Source organism: Neofelis nebulosa, chromosome 4, assembly GCF_028018385.1.
Source record: "Neofelis nebulosa isolate mNeoNeb1 chromosome 4, mNeoNeb1.pri, whole genome shotgun sequence".
Taxonomy (NCBI): domain Eukaryota; kingdom Metazoa; phylum Chordata; class Mammalia; order Carnivora; family Felidae; genus Neofelis; species Neofelis nebulosa.
Genome location: NC_080785.1, coordinates 86,807,865 through 86,831,813, shown reverse-complemented (window position 1 = coordinate 86,831,813; position 23,949 = coordinate 86,807,865). Strand labels below are relative to the sequence as shown.

Here is a 23,949-nt window from a genome sequence, read left to right as displayed (position 1 = left end):
GTATGTGTAGACTGAGAAGTAAAATAATCAAGACTAACCAACTTCATGAGGGACCAGGGAGAACAATAAGTGTAAGCAAAGGTGAGTAAGACAGAATGGGCAAAGATAATAAGAGAAGAACCAGGAAGAGTAAAAGAGAAAGAGAGAGAGGGAGGGAGAGAGAGAATGAATATATGGTATTCTATATATATTCTCTAAATATATAAACATTTTCTAAAATGTTACACTGCCTTATCTCTTTTACATATGAATTCAATTTATCTTTGCATATGATGGCTTACTTTTAACAAAGAATCCAGGTTTATAGTGTTTGGATTTTATGGCATCAATAAAGTTTTAATATATAGTTAAAATGACTGCTCTATAAAATTTCCCCTTGTCTTGCAGTTTACATGCCCTTGTATTCAGCTTAACATACCCCTCCCAAAACTTCCTTCACATTTTCTGCTTTCTTTGCATCTGTTTTTCACATATATGTGGGCTGTTTGTTCTATCAAAAAAAAAAAAAGATTTTACCATTTCTAATTTAAAATTTTACTCTCTTCCTCATCCTTTATACATATTTGTAAATGTAGCACAGATTTTCCAAGGTCTGACAAGATCTTGGATACTAATGGAATTAATTATATTAACAATAATAACCCAAATATTACTGCTTTTTTAACATACCTCTACTAGGACCTTTGTCCTCTGACAAGTGCCTCTGATAGTGCAGCTGGGCAGGATGTTACTTCTTGTCCATCCAGCATTTTAACCCCTTGTCTCTGTTTAAGAAGTCCATCATTGTGTGAACATTGTGTGAATAAGGATGCTGTTTCTCATTCCAGAGGTATGAAAGAAAAATCTCTCCAAACTCTGGCAGCTAGGGTGCAGACACATGGCCTAATCTCAGTCAATCAGACACTCTTTTTAATACAGAGGGTTCTCCCTCTGTATTAAATATCCTCTGCATGAAAACTGCATCATATACTCCATCTCATTAGTAGTCAAATGATCCTTGATGTTAAGTGACATTTAGCATTTTTTCATATACCTGTTTGCCATTTGTATGTTTTCTTTGAAGTAATGTCCTTTTAAGTCCATAGCCCATGTTTTAATTGGGCTATTAGGGTGTTTTTTTCCTTGTTTTTATCATTTGAAATTTAGGAATTCCTTATATATTTTGGAGATTAACAAAGACCTGCTTCCAGTGGCTATTTATTGATTACTCTGAGGCAGGTACTGTGGGTTCTAGGACTACAAATATAAATAAGAGACTCTCCCTGAATCAAAAGGCTTAAAGTCCAGTTGAAATGACTACAATAGAGTTTGATTAAGTTAATAAACCTGTGTTCTCTTTCTCTGGTTTCTTGTCTTCCAGAAATACTTCTTGCTCATTATACAGACATTTTTTTTTCTTTTTACCTTTTGACCCCCTTCACCAATTCCCCCCACCCTCACCCCTGGCAACCGCCAATCTGTACTCTATTTATGAACTTGTTTGTTTTTGTTTTTGTTTTAGAGTCCATATATAAGAGAGATCATAGAGTGTTTCTCTTTCTCTTCACTTAGCATAATGCCATTGAAGTCTACCCACATTGTTGTAAATGGCAAAACTCAATTCTTTTTTTATAGCTGAATAATATTCCATTGTATATACAGCTGACCCTTGAACAACATGGGTTTGACTGCATGGGTCCACTTACATGTGGATATTTTTCAAGCAATATATTGGGAAACTCTTTGGAGGTTGTGACAATTTGAAAAAACTCTCAGATGAACTGTGTAGCCTACAAATATCAAAAAAATTAAGAGAAAATTATCTCTTTTGTAATTGGAGAAACTGCGTATCAGTCTATCATCACAGGTATTTTTTTAATATAACATTGTTTCCAACACTTTGTTACAAATATGACTGTGATACTGCATGTCATAAAAATTTTATAATGATTCATTCATTAGTGAATAGGCTAAGCTACTGTGAAACAATTTTATTGATTACACTAGGCCACCATAAAGCAATCCTATTGTTGCTTCTTTGTTATCAATGCATGAAGCATTATACTTAGAAATAAAGGTAATTTTTTTCACATTATCTTTTTATTTTGGATATCTAGTGTCAGGAATACAAAGTGTTTTGTATTATATAAGAAAATATTGATGTAGGTACTGACAGACAATTCATTTTATAAACATGATGTCAATTTATGGTATTGATAAATACAGTACAGTACTGTAAATGCTTTTCCTCTTCCTTATGACTTTCTTAGTAACATTTTCTTTGCTCTAGAACACTTTGTTGTAATAATATGGTATGTAATACATTTGACATACAAAATATGTATTAATCAACTGTTTGTGTTATCAGTAAGGCTTCTGGTCAACAGTAAGCTATTAGTAGTTAAGGTTTTGAGGAGTCAAATGTTATATGTGAATTTTCAACTGCATGGGGGGTTGGCACTCCTAACCCCCAATTGTTGAAGGGTGAACTGTATATGCCACAATGTCTTTAGCCATTCATCTATCCACGAGCACTTAGGTTGTTTCAATATCTTGGCTACTGTAAATAATCCTGCAATAAACATGGGGGTTAATGTATCTTTTTGAGTTACTGTTTACATTTTCTTCAGAAAAATACCTAGAAGTGGAATTGCTGGATCACATAGTAATTCTATTTTTAATTTTTTTGAGGACCCTCCATACCGTTTTCCATAGTGACTTCAGTGTAACCAACAGTGCACGAAGGTTCCCTTTTCTCCACATCCTTGGCGACACTTACTATTTCTTGTCGTTTTGTTAACAGCCATTCTAGCAGGTGTTAGATGATATTTTATTGTGGTTTTAAATTGCATTTCCCTGGTGATTAGTAATGTTGAACATTTTCTTATGTGCCTGTTGACCGATTTGTATGGCTTCTTTAGAAAAGTGTCTATTCAGATATTTGCCTATGTTGTTGTTATTTCCTATTGAGTTGTATGAGTTCTTTATATATTTTGTATATTAGCCCCTTATCAGATATATGATTTGCAAATATTTTCTCCCATTCAGTAGATTGCCTTTTCACTCTGTTGACTGTTTCCCTTGCTGTGTAGAAGTTTTTTGTTTGGTGTAGTCCCATTTGTTTTGATTTGGTTGCCTGGCTTTTGGTGTCAGAGCCATGAAATCATTATGAAGATCAATATTATGAAGATTTCCCCCTATGTTTTCTACTAATAGCTTTATGGTTTCAGGTCTTATGTTTAAATATTTAGTCTATTTTGAATTTACTTTTAGGTAAGGTGTAAACTAATGGTCCAAATGTATTTTTTTTGCATGTGGACATCCAGTTTTCCCAGTACCACTTGTTGAAGAAGCTATTCTTTTCTCATTGTATATCTTGGCATCCTTGTTGAACATCAGTTGAACGTAGATGTATAGATTTATTTCTGGACACTCTATTCAGTTCCATTGGTCTGCATGCCTGTCTTTATGCCAGTACCATACTGATTGATTATTTAACTTTGTAATATAGTTTGAAACAATGAAGTGTGATGCCTCCAATTTTGTTCTTTTTTCTCAGGATTGTTCGGCTATTTGTGGTCTTCTGTGGTTCTACATGAATTATAATTATTTTTTTCTATTTTTAAAAAAATGCTACTGGAATTTTGATAAGAATTGCGTTGAATCTATAGATCACTTTCAGTAGTTTGGATGCTTTAATTATATTAAATCTTCCAAACCATGAATACGGAATATCTTTCCATTCGTTTGTGTCTTCTTTAATTTTTTTCATTAATGTTTTATAGTTTTTGGTATGTAAGTATTTACTTCATCACTTAAGTTTATTCCTGAGTATTTTATTATTTTTGGTGTTATTGTAAATAGAATTGTTTTCCTAATTTCCTTTCAGATAGTTTGTTGTTGGTATAAAAAAACCCAACCTGGTTTTTGTCTATTATTTTACCAAATTCATTTATTAGTTCTAACAGATTTTTTTTTTATGGAGACTTCAGAGTTTTCTGTATAAGAACATGTTGTCTCCAAACAGGGACAATTTTATTTCTTCCTTTCTATCCGGATGCCCATGCTTTTGATTTCTTAGGCTCAACATAGATACTGGTCTACTGGGTCTCCCAAACTGCAAGGAACACAGATTAAGATCTTCTTTTCATCTGAGGTAATGAGGGCTAATTACTCTTCATCCCTCCACTTTGGTGGTGGTGGAGTCATAGCATAACTTTTTCTTCACAAGCCTTTTCTCTCTCTTTCTCAACCTCTTATCCTTCTCAGCCAGCTTCTTGGCACTTACTGAGAAGAATCCTACTGGTTTGGGATCCTGCTGGTTTGGGATCCAATTACTTTACTTTCCTGGGCTTCAGTGTGTTCATCTACATAATGAGAATAATAATTATGTGGTACTTTATAGAACCACGTGGTCCTACAGAACTTTATAGGTTCCGGTGATGATTAAATGATTATATATCTCTGTATCTACTTATCTACATATATTTGAATAGAGCCCAACATACAGTGAAGGTTTCTTATTGCTATTTTCATCATCATCATTATTGCCATTATTAGTTGCTATTGTATCTTAATGTCTCACTTGAAATTTCCAATTTTACATTCTTTAATCCCTGGTATGACTATGTTGATTTACACAATAAAATAGTTTTGGTGTGTAGTTAAAGAGATGTGAGGCACTTACAGCTATGCAAAGAGAAATTTAAGAAATATTATTTTGAAATCATAGTAGGTATATAATACTAAACTTGAGGAAATAACCACTTTTTGTCCTTATTATCACCCCTGGTCTCTCCTTGCTAGTTTACTGGTTTTGAGGGAAGACATGCTGACTTGGTCAGCTTTCTAAAGGCTGAGTCCTAGTGACTACTCAGTACAGAGTTGGCTGTGTGGACAGAATACCTGTACTGCACACTGTAGGCTGGAAGAACTGTTAAAGGGCATCAAGCTCAATCACTTGAATTTCATGGCATACAATGGAGGCCCAGAGGGTTGAATGTTAGCTAGAGTTCTTGTCAAACATTTGCTCCAAAACATTGGTTCTAGGGAGGTCTTAATAGAGCTCCATTACAATTAGTTCCATAGTCTAGCAAGTTTGAAAATGCCCAGAAATATAAATTTAAACAGATTTCTTTATTGCAGGACTTCTCAAATCTTTAAAATACAAATTTGCAGAGGCACCTGAGTGGCTCAGTCAGTTAAGCATCCGACTTTGGATTTCAGCTCAGGTGATGACCTCATGGTTTGTGGGTTCGAGCCCAGCATCAGTGTCCACACTGACAGTGTGGAGCCTGCTTGGGATTCTCTCTCTCTCTCTCTCTCTCTCTCTCTCTGTCTTTCTGCCTCTCCCCTGCGTATGCTATCTCTGTCTCTCTCTCAAAAAAAGTTTCTCCTTTAAAAACAATGAAATTTGTAATATAAATCTTTCAAGGAGGATATGGTAGGCAGTATTCTATATTTTCCAAACTCGTTTGACCTCAGAATGTTTCTTCCCTTTTTGTGGGTGAGGATGGAATTTTACTCTCCTGTGTTCTTTTGAGTACATATGAGTATACACTGGTTTAGAATGATGGGATATTATGGTGGGAAGGAGCTTAATAGTCACAGAGACACAACTAGAAGAGCAGAGGCTTGGAGCCAGTCATCTAGTTATGGAAAAGAAAATGAGAGCAAAACAAGACCTTGCATTGACTGAATATGGGAAAACATTATTCCAAGCACAAACTCAGTGTCAAATAATGTTGGAAACATTTTCAAATTTTCCATTTACTATCTGAGAGACTTCCTACAAGTTGCTAAACATCTTTGAGCTTCAGATGCCTCCTCTGTAAAAATGATTAAAATAATATTTTCATTAAAGAAACATTGTGAAAATTATAGTTTATGCAAAGCATGGTCCTAGTGTATTAGTCAGGGCTCTCCAGAGAAACAGAGCTAATGGAATATATAGGCCTAAGAGTCAGGAGCATCACGGGGTAGGAGAAGATCATTGTCTCAGCTCAGTAGGGTGGAAAGCATATTCAATATTCCTCAACATTTTTGTTCTACTTAGGTCTTCGATAGACTGGATGATGCCCATGCACACTGGGGAAGGCCATCAGCTAGACTTTGTTCACCAATTCAAATACTCATCTCTTCTGCAACACCTTCTTAGACGTACCCAGAAACAATGTTTAACCAGATATCTGGGCAACCCATGGCCCAATCATGTTGACACAAAAAATTAACCATCACATCTAGTATTGTTTTTGATGTTTTGATGTTGTAGTTATTTCGGTCCGAATATTTATCCATGAGTGTATCCCATTTAGAACAGCACTTCCACGAGATGCCTTAGTGCATGTTTGGCAACCTCAGCAACTATTTACCAATGCGTTCAGTTTATTTTTGCACCAGCCCTGGTTATATTATAAAGCATTTCTTTACATGAAGCCACAGTCTTTGTCTTTTTATCTATTACTTGCCCAGTTCTATTCCTTAAGGTCACTCAGAACAAGTCTCATTTCTCTATCATGTGTAACTCATCAGTCAATTAAATACAGTGCTCATGCTCTCCTAAAGCCCTCCCAGTAAAGGTCCAAACCCAAGTTCATGGCAAATCCAAGACCAGCATTTGCAGTTGCAATTCCTAGGCCTCAACTGCATACTTGGACAAATAACTCTGCCTTTTCTGAAGCACAGTGGATACCTAGCAAGGCTTTGGTTTCCTGGAGCACTGCAATTCTTCTCTGGCTATCTTCTATATTTTAACACATTTTGAGAAACTTGTTTTTTGCTGCAAATGAGGACAGATTCTATTTCCGTGTTGTTTGTCAAAATATGTGATGGACATAATGGTATGGTTCAGTTGACATCAAAGAGATCAGGAATTTCTAGAACACACAAGTGCAGCCTGGGATGCAAACAACTCTATCAGTCACTCAGTTGTGAAGATTGCACTATCGTAGTACTATTTAATTGCTTCAAGCATACTGTCAACATTTCTTGCACTTGAAAGTGGATTGCTAGCACACACACAAAAAATCAAATGACTGTTCTACAACTTGAAATCACCGTGCCTTGGCGAGGCCTGTCAAAGTCCATTCTCTCTCTAACAACTTGACTGTCCCCTTCCCCCAGCAGCTCCCTTCCTTACCCAAACTCTAGCTTCTCAACCTGCTGTCTCAATACTTTCATGCTCATATTTAATGCATTTTGTTACCTTTGACAAGACCTTGATCAATATTTTGTTATTTTGAGGCAGCTGTGATCTACTTTCATTCACTCTTGGGAATGCATCTTTACTGTCCTATATGATTTCTACTTTTACTCTTGTTTCTGAAAAATAGATGCCATGAGGATGCATTTTTTCATTAATACTAGAATTATGTAAAATTTAAATAAAACATGAAAAGCAAAACTACTTTGAGTAATTGGAAACCCATGTTGGAGGAATATAAATAATTCTATTAAATAATATTTCTGAGTCTAATTGGATAATAGGAAGTTACCAAGAAGCAAGTGTGGACTCAAACTGTATATAATAGAATTAAATCAATGATAATTGTGAGGATACCCAAGAATAGAAAATTATAAGCAACAAGAATACAGAGGATGTGATTAACCAAAATGAGAATGAGTATTTATAGGGTATGGTTTCAAAATGAACTAAAATGTCAAATTAAGGAATAAAATAAGAAAAAAATAATAAATGAAAATAAGGTTCATGTCTTTCTGTGTTATTAATACCTTTATATACTCAGAGACTATTATTTTTATTCCCTCTCACAATAGCCTCCTAATTACTACTAAGAAGACCTGCCTAGATAAAAGGATGAGGATTGGAAGATTAAAGAACAATATAGAGGAAAATGTTATATATTATATATTGAATCATATGTATATGATTTAATTTATTAAATGATAAAGAGAATATGAGGTAAAATATTAATTGAAATTATTAGTTCCATTCAGGCAAATATTAAGTATGTAGGACCTGTTTGATAAGAGGGCAGATTCCAATATACCACTGGGCTTACTGAATTACATAGAAAAAGTGGTAAATCAGGGTAAATTACATCAGTTTTCTAGCATGTACCATGCCAAACCACACAACTTATTTCGAACAACACACTCATGTTTATGCTCATTACTAGGGCAGAGTTGTTTCTTACACAGGACAGAGAAATCATTTTAGTTAAATTTCTGCTATATTCAACAACAAGCCATTATCTCATGGGAACATTCATAAATATTGTCTCCATTACTCTCATTGTTGTTACCTATAACTTACTGGTTTAAAAGAAAAAGAAAGTATTGAAATGTAAGAGCCAAAACCAAAAAATAAGAACAACTGAAGTATAAAATGTAGTATATTCCAACAGGGGAAGATTTTTAGAAAAAATAAAGTAGGAATATAGCAGGAATATAAGATAGCAATTGTCAGGAGAAACCAAAGGATAAATAAAGAAAGAATAAAGAAAGCAAATTCACAGTGAGTTTTTGGTAGAAACAAACCACTTGAAAGGTAAGTAAAATAATCTAAGTAATATTCCATTATATCTATCTATCTATATATATATATATAGATAGATATATATATATATATACACACACACACACACACACACACACACATATGCACACACACACACACACACACACACACACCACATCTTCTTTGTCCATTCATCAGTTGATGGACACTTGGGCTGTTTCCACAATTTGACTATTGTAGACAATGCTGCTATAAACATCGGGGTACATGTATTACTCAGCCATAAAAAAGAATGAAATATTGCCATATACAACAACATGGATGGAGCTAGACAGTATAATCCTATGTGAAATAAGTCAGTCAGAGAAAGATAAATACCATATGATTCATGTGGAATTCATGTGGAATTTAAGAAACAAAACAAATGAGCAGAGGAAAAAAAAAAGAGAGAGGCAAACCAAGAAACAGACTCTTCACCATGGAGAAAAAACTGATGGTTACCAGAGGAGAGGTGGGTGGGGGGTGGTGGTGGAATGGGTTAAATAGGTGATAGGGATTAAGGGATGCACTTGCTGTGATGAGCACTGGGTGATATATGGAAGTGTTGAATCACTATATTGTCACCTAAAACTAGTATTACACTGTATGTTAACCAAATGAAATTTAAATAAAAACTTAAAAAATAAATTCATAAATAAAATATCTAAATTGTGAGAAAATGAAAATATGACAGGAGCCAAATAAATGAAAAGAAAACAAACAAACAAATAAACAAGGAGAGCACTAAAATGGCAGGGCCATTAACATGAAGGAAAATGTGATAATACAATGGGGCAAGACAGTTTACCAGTGTAAAATATCTTTAACTTCTGATTAATATGTTTTGCTTCTAGGATGAGTATATATAATACTCTAAATGTCAATTTTTCATGAAAACAAACCAAGGTGTTGATATAGTATTTCCTTCCCAGATGGAGCCTTTGAGAAAGTGGCCTGTACCTATCACTCCTTAAGATCATTGGGTGACAGGTGGCTACCTCAAAGAGGTGAAAAAAAGACAACATACTATTATGCTAATATTAAAAAAATAAGTGGATGAATTTTACATTTGCATTTTATTGATACATTAATTGTAACAATTTGGTAATGCACCAATAGTTTTATAGATTTATTTTAAGTCTAGCATATTTATTAGTTGCTTTGCAAATATACAATGCATAAGATTTCTGACAAAAAAATGACAAATATTAACAAAGACAAATAATATGTAGTTTCTAACTTCATTATAATTGGAAACTAGTATTTTTCCTAAGTATATTCATATATACTTAGAAAACGTTTTGGGTATATAAGAACATCATGTCTGTTTGCATTTACAGAACGTGCTTATAAATTAATTATTGAGGCAATTTAATCATGTGTAAATTTGAATATAATTTTGGATACATATTATAAATTGCTTCTAGACAGAAAATAGCTAAAATATTTCATCCCATTTGCTTGGCATTTTCAGGGAGTGTGGTATTCTGTTTAGCTGAATATTCTAGCCTTTCCCCTTCAGAAGTTCAAACTTTGAAATTTTAATCACCTTTGAAGGAAACCTTTCTCAAATATTACTTTTCTGCATATGACTTAACCTTTTATAGATAGCTCAGGGTCATTATTAGGAAAATCAATAGCTGTGTTGGGTTGCAATACTCCGCTGTCCTTTGGGAGACTGATGAGTGCTTCCACTATAACAAATGACCCTAGATGACTCTGTTTTTTAATTTCTTCTATACACTTTTTGTACTTTTCTCCTGTCCTCAATCACTGTCAGGCTGTCAATGTGTCGGCCTTCAGGAATCTCCATCCCCACCTCTCTCCCTCCCTTACATAAATCAGTGCACACACCCTCTTCTAATTTGCTGTTACATTTTACTGTAAAAAAGACTTACTAAATTGAGGGAGGGGATAGGAGGAGGGAGAAAAGTAGTTAAAATTACCAAACTTGCAAATCATATTTAGAAATGAATATTCCTGGACATCCTTGAGGGTACAAATGATAGGAATCACCATTTTTGCAACAAGTTACACTTCAATCCAAGGGGTAATAATGCTTGCTTCATCTCTAGGGAAACCAGATAGCTGCATCAGTAGATTTTTCTCTACTGTTCTCTACTAGAGAAAGTAAACTTTCTCTACTGAAGTTTAATGGAGAACTCAGAATGGGAGCAGAAATAGGAACTATCTAATCCTCTTGGAAATAATCCTCAGGGACCTGACCTGGAGAAATCTTTCTGTTCTTTGTGGCCTCGCCCAGAGGAACAGATCTCTTTGGGGAAACAGCACCCTCCAGTATCAGGTCAGTGCCAAAGGGCAGGTGTCTTTAGTCAAATATGTGTCCGTTGCAGTAACATTCTTATATATGGAATGAAAGTAGGGGAGAAAAAGAAAGAAAACTCACTGGGAAATTTTAAATCAAGTCTTTTCCTTTTATAGACCCATCATCATAAGTTTCATCTCAGTTTGAGCTTCCTATACATTGTTTAAAACTTTTTTGGGGTGCCTGGGTTGCTCAGTGGGTTAAGTGTCCAACTCTTGATTTTGGCTCAGGTCATGATTTCATGGTTTGTGAGTTTGAGCCACACACTGGGCTCAGGGCTGACAGTGCAGAGCCTGCTTGGGATTCTCTCTCTCCCTCTTTCTGCCCCTCTCCCACTCTCTCTCTCAAAATAAATACATAAATTTAAAAAAATAAAAAAAAACTTTTGCTTATTGATACCTTATGTTATGGTCACTATTTGGGTTACCATTAATATTTCAATTTAAGTTATGAATTTTTCACAGGATGCCTGGGTGGCTCAGTTTGCTAAGGGTCTGACTCTTCATTTTGGCTCAGGTCATGATCTTGTGGTTTTGTGAGTTCCAGCCGCAGGTAGGGCACTGCGTGCTGACTGCATGGAGCCTGCGTGGGATTCCCTATCTCCCTCTATTTCTGCCCCTCTCTGCTTACTCTCCCTCTGTCTCTCTCAAAATTAAAAAAAATAATAAATTATGAATTTTTCAGATTTATCATTTTGTCCATTAACTATTTAGTGAATGAAACCAAACTTTCACATAGTATAAGAAAATTTAAAGTCACCCTTATGTAAAATGAAAGAAAGAGAAAGATGAGGTGGGAGTAAAGATCTTACTAGCAGTGTACAATTAATAATGGAATAAAATTTTATTTCCATTTACTTTCCATAAATTCTCTAAGAATAAAAGAATAATCAAGAAACTCATGCTCCTTTATAGTTAATTGAAAACTAATCAGAAAATGTTAGTGAAATAACCTATACATTCCAAGTACCACATGTCCCCATTAAATAAAATGCCTTTACATTTCTTTAGTGAGAGAACACACATACTAGTTTTTTTGTTTTAAAGTAACTTTTGGAATTTGCATATTTCCAATATATCCTAGGACTTTTCTAACTCTCCTATAGGTTTGGCTTCATTACTTCTGTTCTCCAACTCCTCATGGACTTTCTGTATTAGAAGTAGAAAAATCAAAAAAGTCTGTAATTCTTTTGGAAAAAATAAAGAGAACATGAACATGACAGGGATTATATGAATGGGAAATTACCCTGAGTCCAAGAAGTATTTAGCTGACACAATCAATAGAACTTGGGTGGAGAGGTGGTTTGATGGGAGATACAGTTTTGTTGACCAAGACTACTAGGTTTTGATTTTGAGTGATTTGATACACCATGAATTACTGTAGTGAAAAAAACCCAGACTATTGGAAATGGTTAAAGCAATGTAAGAACTATATTCTGGGGACAGTGTTATAGTTTGTATGGTACTGAGAGACAAACAAATATCAGAACTCAGAACAGGGACTCATGAAGTTAATGATGAGAATTAAGACAAGACTAAAATTATTACAATTATGATACAAAGTTAATCTAGTACAAGATTCTGAGGTCAAATTGGTGTTATACAGCTCCATACTATTTATTGACTTAGAACATTTTGAATTAGGAAGTTGATGTGTTTGTTCTAGGGTCTCAAGCTAAGGTGGATTTCTGTATGGGGATTCTATTAAGGGGTTTCCACTATTGGGTTTGAGGAAGGAATCTAGGCATCCATTCAGTCATTCAACTCATTCATTTAGTGCTTCCTAGGTGCCAGAGAGCACTCTAAACTTAAGAATTAGCAATGATGCAAACAAGTTACCTGACCTCCTGAAGTTTACATTCAGGTGGGTGGATACTGACAATAACCAAATAGACAAATGGGCACAAACTATATTTTCAGTTATACAGTAGCTACAGTAAAGAAAAGCAAATCAGAGAAAGGGAATGGAGAATGTTGGCAGGTGCAGTTTTGGATAAGGTTGCCAGGTAAGAGTTTCCTGAAAACTTTTAAATGAATATCTCAAAGTGAGAAAATGGGATAGGTAGTTAGTTATTTGGAAGACAAGTAGCCCTGGAAAGTGAAATGACAAATTCAAGATCCCAGATGGATAGGAATGTGTTTGTTCTGTTCAAAGAACAGAAAGGAAGCCAGCATAACTAATAGAAATAGGCTGAAGACAGTTTAAGTCAAACTCTCCATTTTATTGTAACTAATAATTAATATCAATTTAGGTTTTTACTGGTCCTTTAAAATTCACATTTGTAGAGTCTTTAGAATTAACTTTCATGGAAATAGTCTCATGCAAACAAGATATGTTGACCACTTTATCCTAAATTCATCTGGTTGTTACAAACATATACAGCCTACAACAGATCTAAGAGAGCTGATTATTACATAAGGACAGATTGTTTCACTATATAAAATTTTAATATTTTATATTAAAATATAAAGTGTTATGAAGGATTTTCTATAATTGCCAGAGTTTCCAAGCCTTCAACAAGGAAGAGCTTTCATATGGTGTGAATCTTCTGCAACATGATTGCTTTTTTTTTAAATTTTTTAACGTTTATTTATTTTTGAGACAGAGACAGAGCATGAACAGGGGAGGGTCAGTGAGAGGGAGACACAGAATCTGAAACAGGCTCCAGGCTCTGAGCTGTCAGCACAGAGCCCGACACGGGGCTCGAACTCACGGACCGTGAGATCATGACCTGAGCCGAAGTCAGCTGCTTAACCGACTGAGCCACCCAGGCACCCCATGATTGCTTTTTTAAAACGCAGGACATCAGGGTATTTTTTAGAACTGTAACTTCATAATTGTTAGTCAGCATATACAGCATAACTGTATACTTTGCAGGATGATCAATGGAGTCCGCAAAATTTCAGATATTGTTTTGTGCATGAATGAAATTTGTTGTCTATAAAAGCAATTCATAAAGTGATCTTTGTGAAGATCTTTGTGAAGAATCACCAGCTTTGCTGGTGATTGATATCAATGTTTTGAAATAAAATACTTACTTAGCAATAAAACGACGGGACTATTTTTTTTTTTTCTAATTTTGGTGATTCCTATTCCCCCCTGAGAGAAAGAACAGATCCATGGTCAATGAGATTGTAGACTCTTCTGTTATTCAGAGGAGGAATATAGAAGATATAAGGAAATAATGTCCCAGGAAGTTTTATTTTTCAGATTTGAAATTGAAATACAAAAATGACTTTTTTAGAGACTGATGTTATGTTATAGTTTTCAAGTTATTGGTCTATGACACAAGTCTCTGGAAAAGAAAAAAAATTGGCAGGAAGGAGACATTCAGGCACCACCTAAAATAACTGAGGTAGGTAAATCTCCTTTAAGAAGGTCTGTATGTCTAATCTAAGACTAATCAGTCAGAGAAAGACAGATATCATATGTTTTCAGTCATATGTGGATCTTGATAAACTTAACATAAGACCATGGGGGAAGGGATGGGGGAAAAATAAATAGTTACAAACAAAGAAAGATGGAGGGAGGCAAATCATAAGAGACTATTAAATATAGAGAACAGTCTCAGGATTGATGGGGGAGAGGGGAAAATGGGTGATGGGCATTGAGGAGGGCACTTGTTGGAATGAGCACTGGGTGTTATATACAAGCAATGAACCATGGGAATCTACCCCAAAAACCAAGACCACACTTTACACATTGTATGTTGGCCAATTTGACAAGAAATTATATTTAAAGAAATAATCTAAGACATGGCAAGAGCCATTGATCATCACTATGTTGATAATATTTCAGAGAAACATATGCTCTCATGTACAAGACTGTTATAATCAATTTGATCAAAACTCTCTTGAGTGCCTCCTACAAAATGAGTAAATTTAAAGTAGAACAACTCAGAAGGTTTAAAAATATTCATCCAATCAGGAAAGATAAACAGGTTCTGTGTGTTGAAGCAGTGGAAAGAAATGTAAGTAAAAACTTTAAAGTTATGCATTTTTTTCTTCCCACTAAATGAAGGGCATTATACTTTTTTTCAGGTGAATTCTCAATTTGTTTCAGATAAAAATTTATAGGGAGGTGGAGGGGCACCAGGGTGGTTCAGTCAGTTGAGAATCTGACTCTTGATTTTGGCTCAGGTTATGATCTCATGGTCATGGGATCAAGCCCCACATGGGGTTATGCGCGAAGCATGGAGCCTGCTTAAGAATATCTCTGTCTCTGTCTATGTCTCTCTCTCCCTATCCACCCCTCCTTTGCTTGCTCTCTCATTCTCTCTCTCTCAAAAAATGTATAGGGAATGTTTACAAGAGTTAGAAAATCATAGTAATTATAGACATGAGCTTGAAGGAAATTAATTAAACCCTGAATATCACAGTTTTGGAATCCTAGGCTTTACCTAGTATCATCATCATTATTGGTTGTGAAAGAGCTGAAGAAGTGAGTCTTATGCTCATGAATATTGGCTTTATTTTAATGACATACTCCAAAAAGCCTGTTCCTTTTAGCTACATCTGAACAAAAATTTGTAGGGCTAACAATAAACTAGTTAATATTGTACTTTAGGTAAAAGCAAGCAAGCCATTTCATGTTCCTTGACTTTAGTCTTTAAGTTATAATTTATATGATTGTATAAAATTAGTTAATTAATTGCTTGGTTTGTTTCTTCTAGTCTCTTTTGGGAGAAAAAAATACTTGGAAATAGGCATTTTCATTATGTATTTTGGAACAAGTTGGGTTTACAAAAGTCCCAAACCAAAAGGAAATTTTGTCACCTTTTAAGGCACAATAATACTTCCAGTTTTAGTGCTTTACACAAGAGCATAGCAGAATGCAAAAATCATACATTGTCCATAACTCTGAATACAAACTGAATCAGAGAAAAAAATCAGAGGGAAAAAAAACTTGGCATTATAAGATCCCAAAGAAGTATAATACTTCACTAACGTGTTTTCCTCTATTGTTCAAATAAACATTTAGTAAGCTTATGTATTAATGTTTTGTGTTCCTCAAATGAACACCCAAATGTATGGCTTGGAATCTTCAACGGTAGGAATATTGCCAAAAGAAAGAAAAAGGAGCAAGTATCAAAATAAAAACATGTTATAATCTGGGTATATAATAACAACTGGATCCCTTAAGTGCAAGCTCCAAGAATCTACTGTTGTTATAGAGGTTATTATTTGCATGGAAAAAATTTTCTCTTGTAACAGAGTACAAGGGAAAGGGAAAAACAATCACTTCTTATTTAATTTTGGTTCCTGGAATGACAACAACCTTAGCATCAATTTAAGCACTGATCTGCCCTTCAGGAAATATTATTTAGAAACTTGGACTGATAGAAGAACGGTTTTCCTCAAGATTATTTATAGTACCAATAATAATTTTTCTTTAGTGTCAGTATCTCTTTATCATCCAATGCTCTCTTTATTGAAAACACCAATTCAAAATTTTAATAATAAATTCATCAAGGCCATGATATTTTCAAAAAGTTGATGCTGATTTTAGTGATATGAAATGGATTTATGTAAAATTTATTGTATGTCTTCTCTCATCAGGTAACTGCTTAAGTTACATTTATACAAAATTATTTGTACTTAATACTTAATATTTTTTACAGGATTTTATGTGCTATACCTAGAAGGACCAAACTTTTATGTACATATTGAAGTGAACATATTGAATTTCAAAATCCTGTAATAAAACTGTTTAAGAAAATAGGTGTGCTGTTTGCATTAGGCTCAAGTCCATATATATTAAGGCCCATGATTAGGAGAAACCACAAAATTGAGATGAAGGTAAGTGCCATATTTGCACTATATTCTGTTAGAATCCCAAATAATTTGCTCGTCTTGATTTGGTCCTCCTAAAAATTGGGGCAATATTACAATTGAGCTTATGTACATTTAAAGGAAACACTGAAGTTTAGGATCAGTGGCTTCTTCAATAGATAGCAAAATAGCATTGCTCCATTTAAAAGCACAACAGCAAAATATGGTAGTGGATGTTATGACAGAAGTGCTGCTTGGAACATGACTGTGGATGATCTAAGTAGATGAGTTAAATGAAATGAGATTCCAGGAACTGCTCAGGAGACATGGGGTTAGTTAATAATGCCATTTAGAACAAAGGTTGAGGCAGACAACTGGTAAGACAGGTCAATGAAACCATGAATGTAACATTCGAGACAACTGGAAGAAGTAGGTCAGGCAGGATTCGCTGATTTAGAGCCATGGCTAATTCAGCACTTTGGACAGTTCCCAAAGACATGTTGCCTTCCAGGCATTTAGATTATTTACCCTTTAGATTACCAGATCAACTCATTTAATCCTACCTCTTGGTGTCTCACTTATACCTGCATGTGACCTTAATCCCAAAGGAATTATCTGTATTTAACTAAAGAACTCTGTGGTCTGTTTCACATGAAGCCTACATCTTCAGTCCTGACATAAAGATTCATAGTGTTGTGTTACTTGATTTTACATCAGGCTCACCACTGGGCTTTGTTCTATTAACTTAATTTTAAACTTGATTCAATATGAAAAGATAAGGATGAGATCATCCAAGTCACGGAAAAGAGGCTGTTTACCAACACCTGATGGTCCACCAGAACCAAATCCTCTGGGCCATTTACATACAAAGGCATTCAGCAGCTGTTGTATAACAAACTGAAATGAGGTGCTCAGACAGAGTGAGGAGTTGGTGCTGCGGAGAAAAGGAATCTGCTAAAACTGTGTCTAGGATCATGGAGCATAACCGTAGATAGTAACTCACGCACATTAAGGCCTTCCTTGCAGTCTCTGGTAAATAAAAGAATTGCTCTTTTGGGGTGAGTAATTTGAGCCAATTTCTAGGAGGCAGATCTGCAATTCAAGAAAGTCTACTTTGTTTCTAATCAAAGGACAAATTTCATTTTAGCTACATCTTTAACCAAGATTAAAACTAGAATTATTAACAGTGAGACAAAAATGCATACACATGAGAAATACTTTAAAAATGTATTCTTCCTCACAACTACTTTTCAGGTAGATGTTTCCTGTTCTGAAACTGAGTAGTGGGGGTGAACGCTATAAGACTGGTTTCTTCAATGACGGGCATCTTAGCTAGACATTTTATAGAGGATTTTCTTGATCTTTGCTAATCAAAATTGAATGGGGTCCCAGTCCCTGACAACAAATGCACAAGTTGGTAAGTATTTATGAGCAAGAAGAAGCAGAGACTATCTCCCTACCTCCAATTGCATTAGCAGTCTTGATATTCTTGTTTCTGGGTTGGAATCAGACCTAACATAGCTAAAAGATCTATAACCTTAACACTGAGAGTACACCTCCCGCCAAAAAAAAAAAAAAAAAAAAAAAAAAAAAAAGCCACTAAGAGTAACCCAATTTCTTCTTACTTTCTTTTCTTTTCTTTTTTTTTAATTTTTTTTTTAACGTTTATTTATTTTTGAGACAGAGAGAGACAGAGCATGGACGGGGGAGGGTCAGAGAGAGAGGGAGACACAGAATCGGAAGCAGGCTCCAGGCTCTGAGCCATCAGCCCAGAGCCCGACGCGGGGCTCGAATTCACGGACCGTGAGATCGTGACCTGAGCTGAAGTCGGAGGCTTAACCGACTGAGCCACCCAGGCGCCCCTCTTCTTACTTTCTTTAGTGGAGTCACAGATATCAAAGATGAATTTTCTAGTCTGGCTGAAGGCTGTAGAGTACTGAGAAGACATGAAAATGTTTTAGCAAGGAGAAGGAAAGGGAGCAATGGTCCAAACACTGTAGAAAGGAGAATAGATAACATAGAAAAACTGGGATTTTATTGAAGAAATTTTATGAGAGATTGATGTCATGGAAGTTTGACAAATATAAAAGTTCTCAGGTTTTTCTTTGTCTGGCTAAGGAGCACATTATTGTTATTCTGTATATTCTGAAAGCATCGACAGCAGAAAAGGCATTCCCCAGGTTTCCTTGACAAATAACACACTAAGTGGTAGCCCTGAGCCTTGAGTTTATGATCAGTCCTGAAGGAATAACAGTGATTTTCATTAGAATGTCAATTCTACTGGTTCCTCAGCTGTAATTGTAAGAAAATCTGAAGATGCCGAGATTTGAGAATGCTACCTAGGTGTCTGCCCAGACGGTTATGTGACCTGAAAAAGGAATATTGTTTTCAACCAAGTATACCATGTGTATTTGTAAGCAATGGTACTGATTCCACAAAGTCATATATACAAAGTCTTTTTTGTCAGTGATCAGCTCTATGCATGTGGAGGCAATTAACAAGCTGGCACCAAACTTTAGCAAACTAAACTTTCAATACTGAAAAGATGTCTGAAAAAGATTCAAGACAACCCACCCTGGCTCATAAAACTTGGCTATATTGTTATGGTTTCAGGATAGTTTCCTCAAAATTTAACTGGAACCTAAAATTTACTTTATTTTAAAATATTGCTATTAAATTTCATCCTGAGAGTACTGGAGATTTAACATGAACATTTGGTTTAATTTTTTTTTCACCTTCTATACAGTTAACAGAGTCTTTATTTTTAAAAACAAAAAGAAAAGGTCATATTGTTAACGATACTACTTTTGAGATGCTCCTGCATGTTAAGCTGCTGGGGTTTTTGTTATATAAATATAATATTTATATTTGCTTTTATATTATAACATATATTTATATTTATGTATGTTACATATATAATATTAAATAAGGTAATTAAATACATTATTATTGGCAGACATACAAACTAATGAATGCCACTAAATATTGTCACAAAACTCACAAGAAAATATGCTACAAAATTTATTGTTTATTTACTCTGACTTCTTTGATATAAGTACTTTCTATGATTTATACAGTTATTTTTCATATAGTTTAAGCAGCTTATATGAGCAACACAGCTTTTATATTTAAAATATTTTCAATCAACCTCCATCATTACTTATTTTTGACAACATGAACAAAAAACAATACTCATGTGTAAAACCATTTTCTTTTCCTGGGTATTTTTGCCTATTTCCTATAAATGTGGCAATAAGCAACTAAATGTCTTAGCCATAATGTAGGCACATGTCTCAGCCTAAATTGCCTTAGGAATGCAAAGTAAAAGAAGAGATTTTAATATTTCTAACAATATAAAATATTAAGTTCTTAAGTAACTCTAGTCCACTGGGCATCTACAAGTAAGTGAAGGAGGAAGTAGAGGGTCAAACTATTAATGAACCCAACTTACTTGCTAATGGGAGACCTCAAGTATTTGATTGACTAAGCAGCAATGCATATATTATTACTTTTGTTTTTAATATCACTATTACTTTTAATACAGTAAAACTGGATTCATCTTTGAACTTACTAATATATACAAATATAGTTCACACATACAATGGCTATGAAATACATAATTCCATTAGACATAAACTATATGCCTGTAGATGTCACTTAAATGTATAAATGTGATCATATCAACATGTTATTTATTTGTGCTTTTCAATGCTACCGTTCTCCTTTTACAGATAATTCTACTGAGGTTCACAGATACCAACAGAGTTATTTAGTATTTATAGTGGATAAGTAATAAAGCCAGATTTGGAACTGAGACAGATTCTGGTTCATGTTACAATGCTCTTTCCACTGAAAGATACTTCCTACATTCAAGCTTTTAGTGTCATCTATTGTTCATGTTTGACTTGAGTACGCAAGGAGACTTTTCTATTGCAGTAGAGCTTGGGAGAGCAAGCACAGATCATATTTCCTCATATTTTCCTACTTCATCATTTTGCATGAGATGCAAGTGAAGGCCAGTGAAGTGAAGGAACTAAAAAAAACCCACACATAGATAAGGACAGGACTGCAACTCAAGTCCTGTGCTCTTTGAGATGTTATCTAAAGATGAAGATAATTTATTTGGAAGATCACAGCTTAGTCTCAGGAGGCCATCACAAGTATATTTCAGTGGGCACATACATATCTCTCAGCATCTTAAGAGTAGAATTAATCTAGATGTGTCCTAACTTTTTATTTAGAAAATATATTTCTAAAATTACCTTATTAAAGCTCTCAAACCAAAAGCAGTAGCTTATCAGTAATCTGGCATCCTAACGCATTTCAGCAACAGAGAAAAATGTGATGCAACAAGGAATAAATTTAGCAGACGAGCTGTGCTTACCTTCATAAGTCCCACTTTCTAAGAGAGCACCACTTTTCTCCAATTCCATAAAATCTTCAACGGTGATGAAAATATAGTCCACTCCAGGGACCTCACCCTCCTTATGTGGCCTTGTGGTGCCTGAATAAGGAAAAATTAAAAACAAAAGAAAGACTAAGTGATTTGTTGCTGAACTTTAGAAATACCACCATACTTCTGAATATTCAATAACACTTGTTTGTACATCCTGCGAGTTGGCAGCCTGCATTTGTCCTTCTGTTTGTTTGGAAACAGAAAATAGCATGGGTAAAGATTAAAGTAAATATACAAAGCATTCTTCTTCATCAAGCTTATAAAGAGTTCATTGCCATGGAATGCAATTGCATACATTTCTTACAGTGGAAAATGCAGACCATTGTGCCCTTTTTTGAAGGGGCGTTTGAATATTGGGCCAGAAGTCTGCTAGCTCAGGAATTTACATATCTCACTTCTATGAATAAACCTTTATTGTTCTGTAGGTTGCCTTGCTATGACATAAAATACAATGGAAAATAGGAATGTTAGCAGCATGTCAATGCATCTTTCTATTTTCATGATCTGCTCCTTTGTAAGGGTACTTTTGGTTTTCATTTGTTAACTTGGCCCCCCAAAATAACTTATATGTGATTTAAGGGAATACAAAATCTTTACTATTACTTAAAATTAATTAAATAATAATTGGAATTGGTGATAATTATAATTGAGTTAGTATTATAATTCCAGTAATAGTTTCCTTTCTTTCCCTTCCCTTCCCTTCCATTCCCTTTCCTTTATTATTGCCTTTAATTCTGACTGAACTGGGAAGCGAAATGCTCTGAGGGGTTGCTTCATGGGTCAACCACTCTTGTTTCCTACAGGGTAAATGGGACTTCTGTGGCCAAGGTGACAGAAATATCAACCTGTGGCTCAGTGCAACTGTGCTAGAGAAGTCAGGCTTCCAGATCTGCTGTCCAGTTCATAAGGCAGGAATCAAAATAGAGACATATTAAAGGTTGTGGGTGTGTTTTCTGGTGCACTTCCCTCTCTGAACATGCCCTAAATTCTCTTCTTTTTCTATGCCACCTAATAAAACATTTTGTGTGGTCAGATTGGAATTTCCATAATGCATACAGGCAAATAGTTTATAGAAATATACAAAGGGCAGATATATATAAGCAAGTATTAATACATTGGCAGGATTGTTCACATTCAAAATTTCCTCCATATTCTCCATATACTAAAAAAAGTATTTTAAACCCTTAAATTTAATTTTCAGTCTATGAAATCTTTATCAACTAGACCATGAAAATAGCCAATTGGTTCTCCTTTTGGTCTGTTAGGATCAGATTTGAACTGCAGATGAAAGGCATAAACTCATGCCAGAATATACAATGTGCTAGTGAAATTGATTTTGTATAAAAATGAATAATTTTCATTGAAAACATTTTTTGAAGAGATTTGAAAGCATTATTTTCTAAAATTAAATTTTAGAACCCTTCTTTGGAGGCTGCAAAACAATTTTTTTCCATAATCACATTTAATGACTTTCCTCTAAATTTGTTACTTCATTTGTTTAACTGAGCCATATTTTGCAATATTTCCTACTGCTTTTATGCTAAACAATATAAACCTCCCACACCTAATATGCACAGTGTTGTCAAATTAATGTTTCTATGAAAACCTTAACTTTCAATATCCTGACTTTTACATGCTTAACCCTTGTGAATTAAAAGCACATTAACATAGTTTTTGGCAATCAATTTGTTTTCTGTTTATTTAGAACACACTCTAATCATTAAGAAAAATAGCATAACAAAGATTCCATTTTCCTTACTAATTTATCTGCATACTTCAGAAGCTACATGCTTTGATTAATTAAGTGCTTGCAGTGCGGTAATGCATTCCTAGCACAATATGAGCACAGGACCACATGCTTGAGGCCAGTCCCTAAGTTTGCTTCTGGACTGGAATTACTTGACTACACCAAACTCTAGTGGACATGTTTGTGGTTGTGATCTTTTGGAAGGACCATCAGTACTCTGGTTCACTGGGTAGGTTTTCCATCTCTATACTGCACCTCAGGACAATGCGACTGAACTCTTGCCTTGGGGATACAGACTCCTAATGGCTACATCAGTGTCGCCTGTTGCTACTGACCTGCTTAAAGCTATTTGGATGGGGGGCTCACCTACCTCACTGTGGCTTGAAGAAGTTCTATACTATAATTCCAAATGCTACAATTCCCATCTTTGACATTCATCTCATGTCTTCTTTTCTCATCCTCTTCATTTTTATAATTATAACCCCCAGGCTCTTGTTCTCTTTTAATTTCCCTCATGTTCACCAAATATGGCTTCAATTCCCTCTCTAAATTCTAAAGACTCTAAATTCTAAACAACCTAGAATCCCATCTTTCCTTTAGCTCACCTTCACCATTTCCCCACTCCTAATAAGCTCCCAAGTTCAATATTGGCTATTTCATTCATAGACTGTTAGTTGCTCCAGAAAACAGTGGACATTCATCCACTGAGAAAGCACCCTACAAATTCAGGTTACCTAGTATCAGTTTGATTCAACTGATGATTGGCAATCCCTTTATATGTCTTCCTTCTCTGTCATAATCAGACCATTTTCTAATACTCAACAGCTGTCACTTTCAACAGAAGACATTAGTGCATTCTCTTTGTGGTAAAGAAAGAGATAATCTGAAATCAAATTCCCCAAAGCTCATCTTATTTTTTAAGTTTGTTTGGTTTTTTTTTGTTTGTTTATTCATTCATTTTAAATGTTTATTTATTTCAGAGAAAGACAAAGTGCCAACAGGGAGGGGCAGAGAGAAAGGGAGACACAGAATCCGAAACAGGCTCCAGGCTCTGAGCTGTTAGCACAGAGCTCAATGCGGGGCTTGTACGCACAAACCGGGAGATCATGACCTGAGTTGAAGTCAGATGCTTAACTGACTGAGCCACCCAGG

At 34.9% G+C, this 23,949-nt stretch overlaps 1 protein-coding gene across 12 annotated transcripts in view; it reads right to left on the bottom strand.

Moving 5' to 3' along the window:
- MAGI2 (membrane associated guanylate kinase, WW and PDZ domain containing 2) overlaps positions 1-23,949 on the bottom strand; it is a 1,350,742-nt gene that overhangs the window by 573,118 nt on the left and 753,675 nt on the right. For all 12 annotated transcript variants that reach the window (XM_058725276.1, XM_058725278.1, XM_058725277.1 and 9 more), the window contains one exon: positions 20,979-21,098. In XM_058725276.1, coding sequence (XP_058581259.1) covers positions 20,979-21,098 — 120 coding nt within the window. The remainder of the gene's footprint in view (positions 1-20,978; positions 21,099-23,949) is intronic.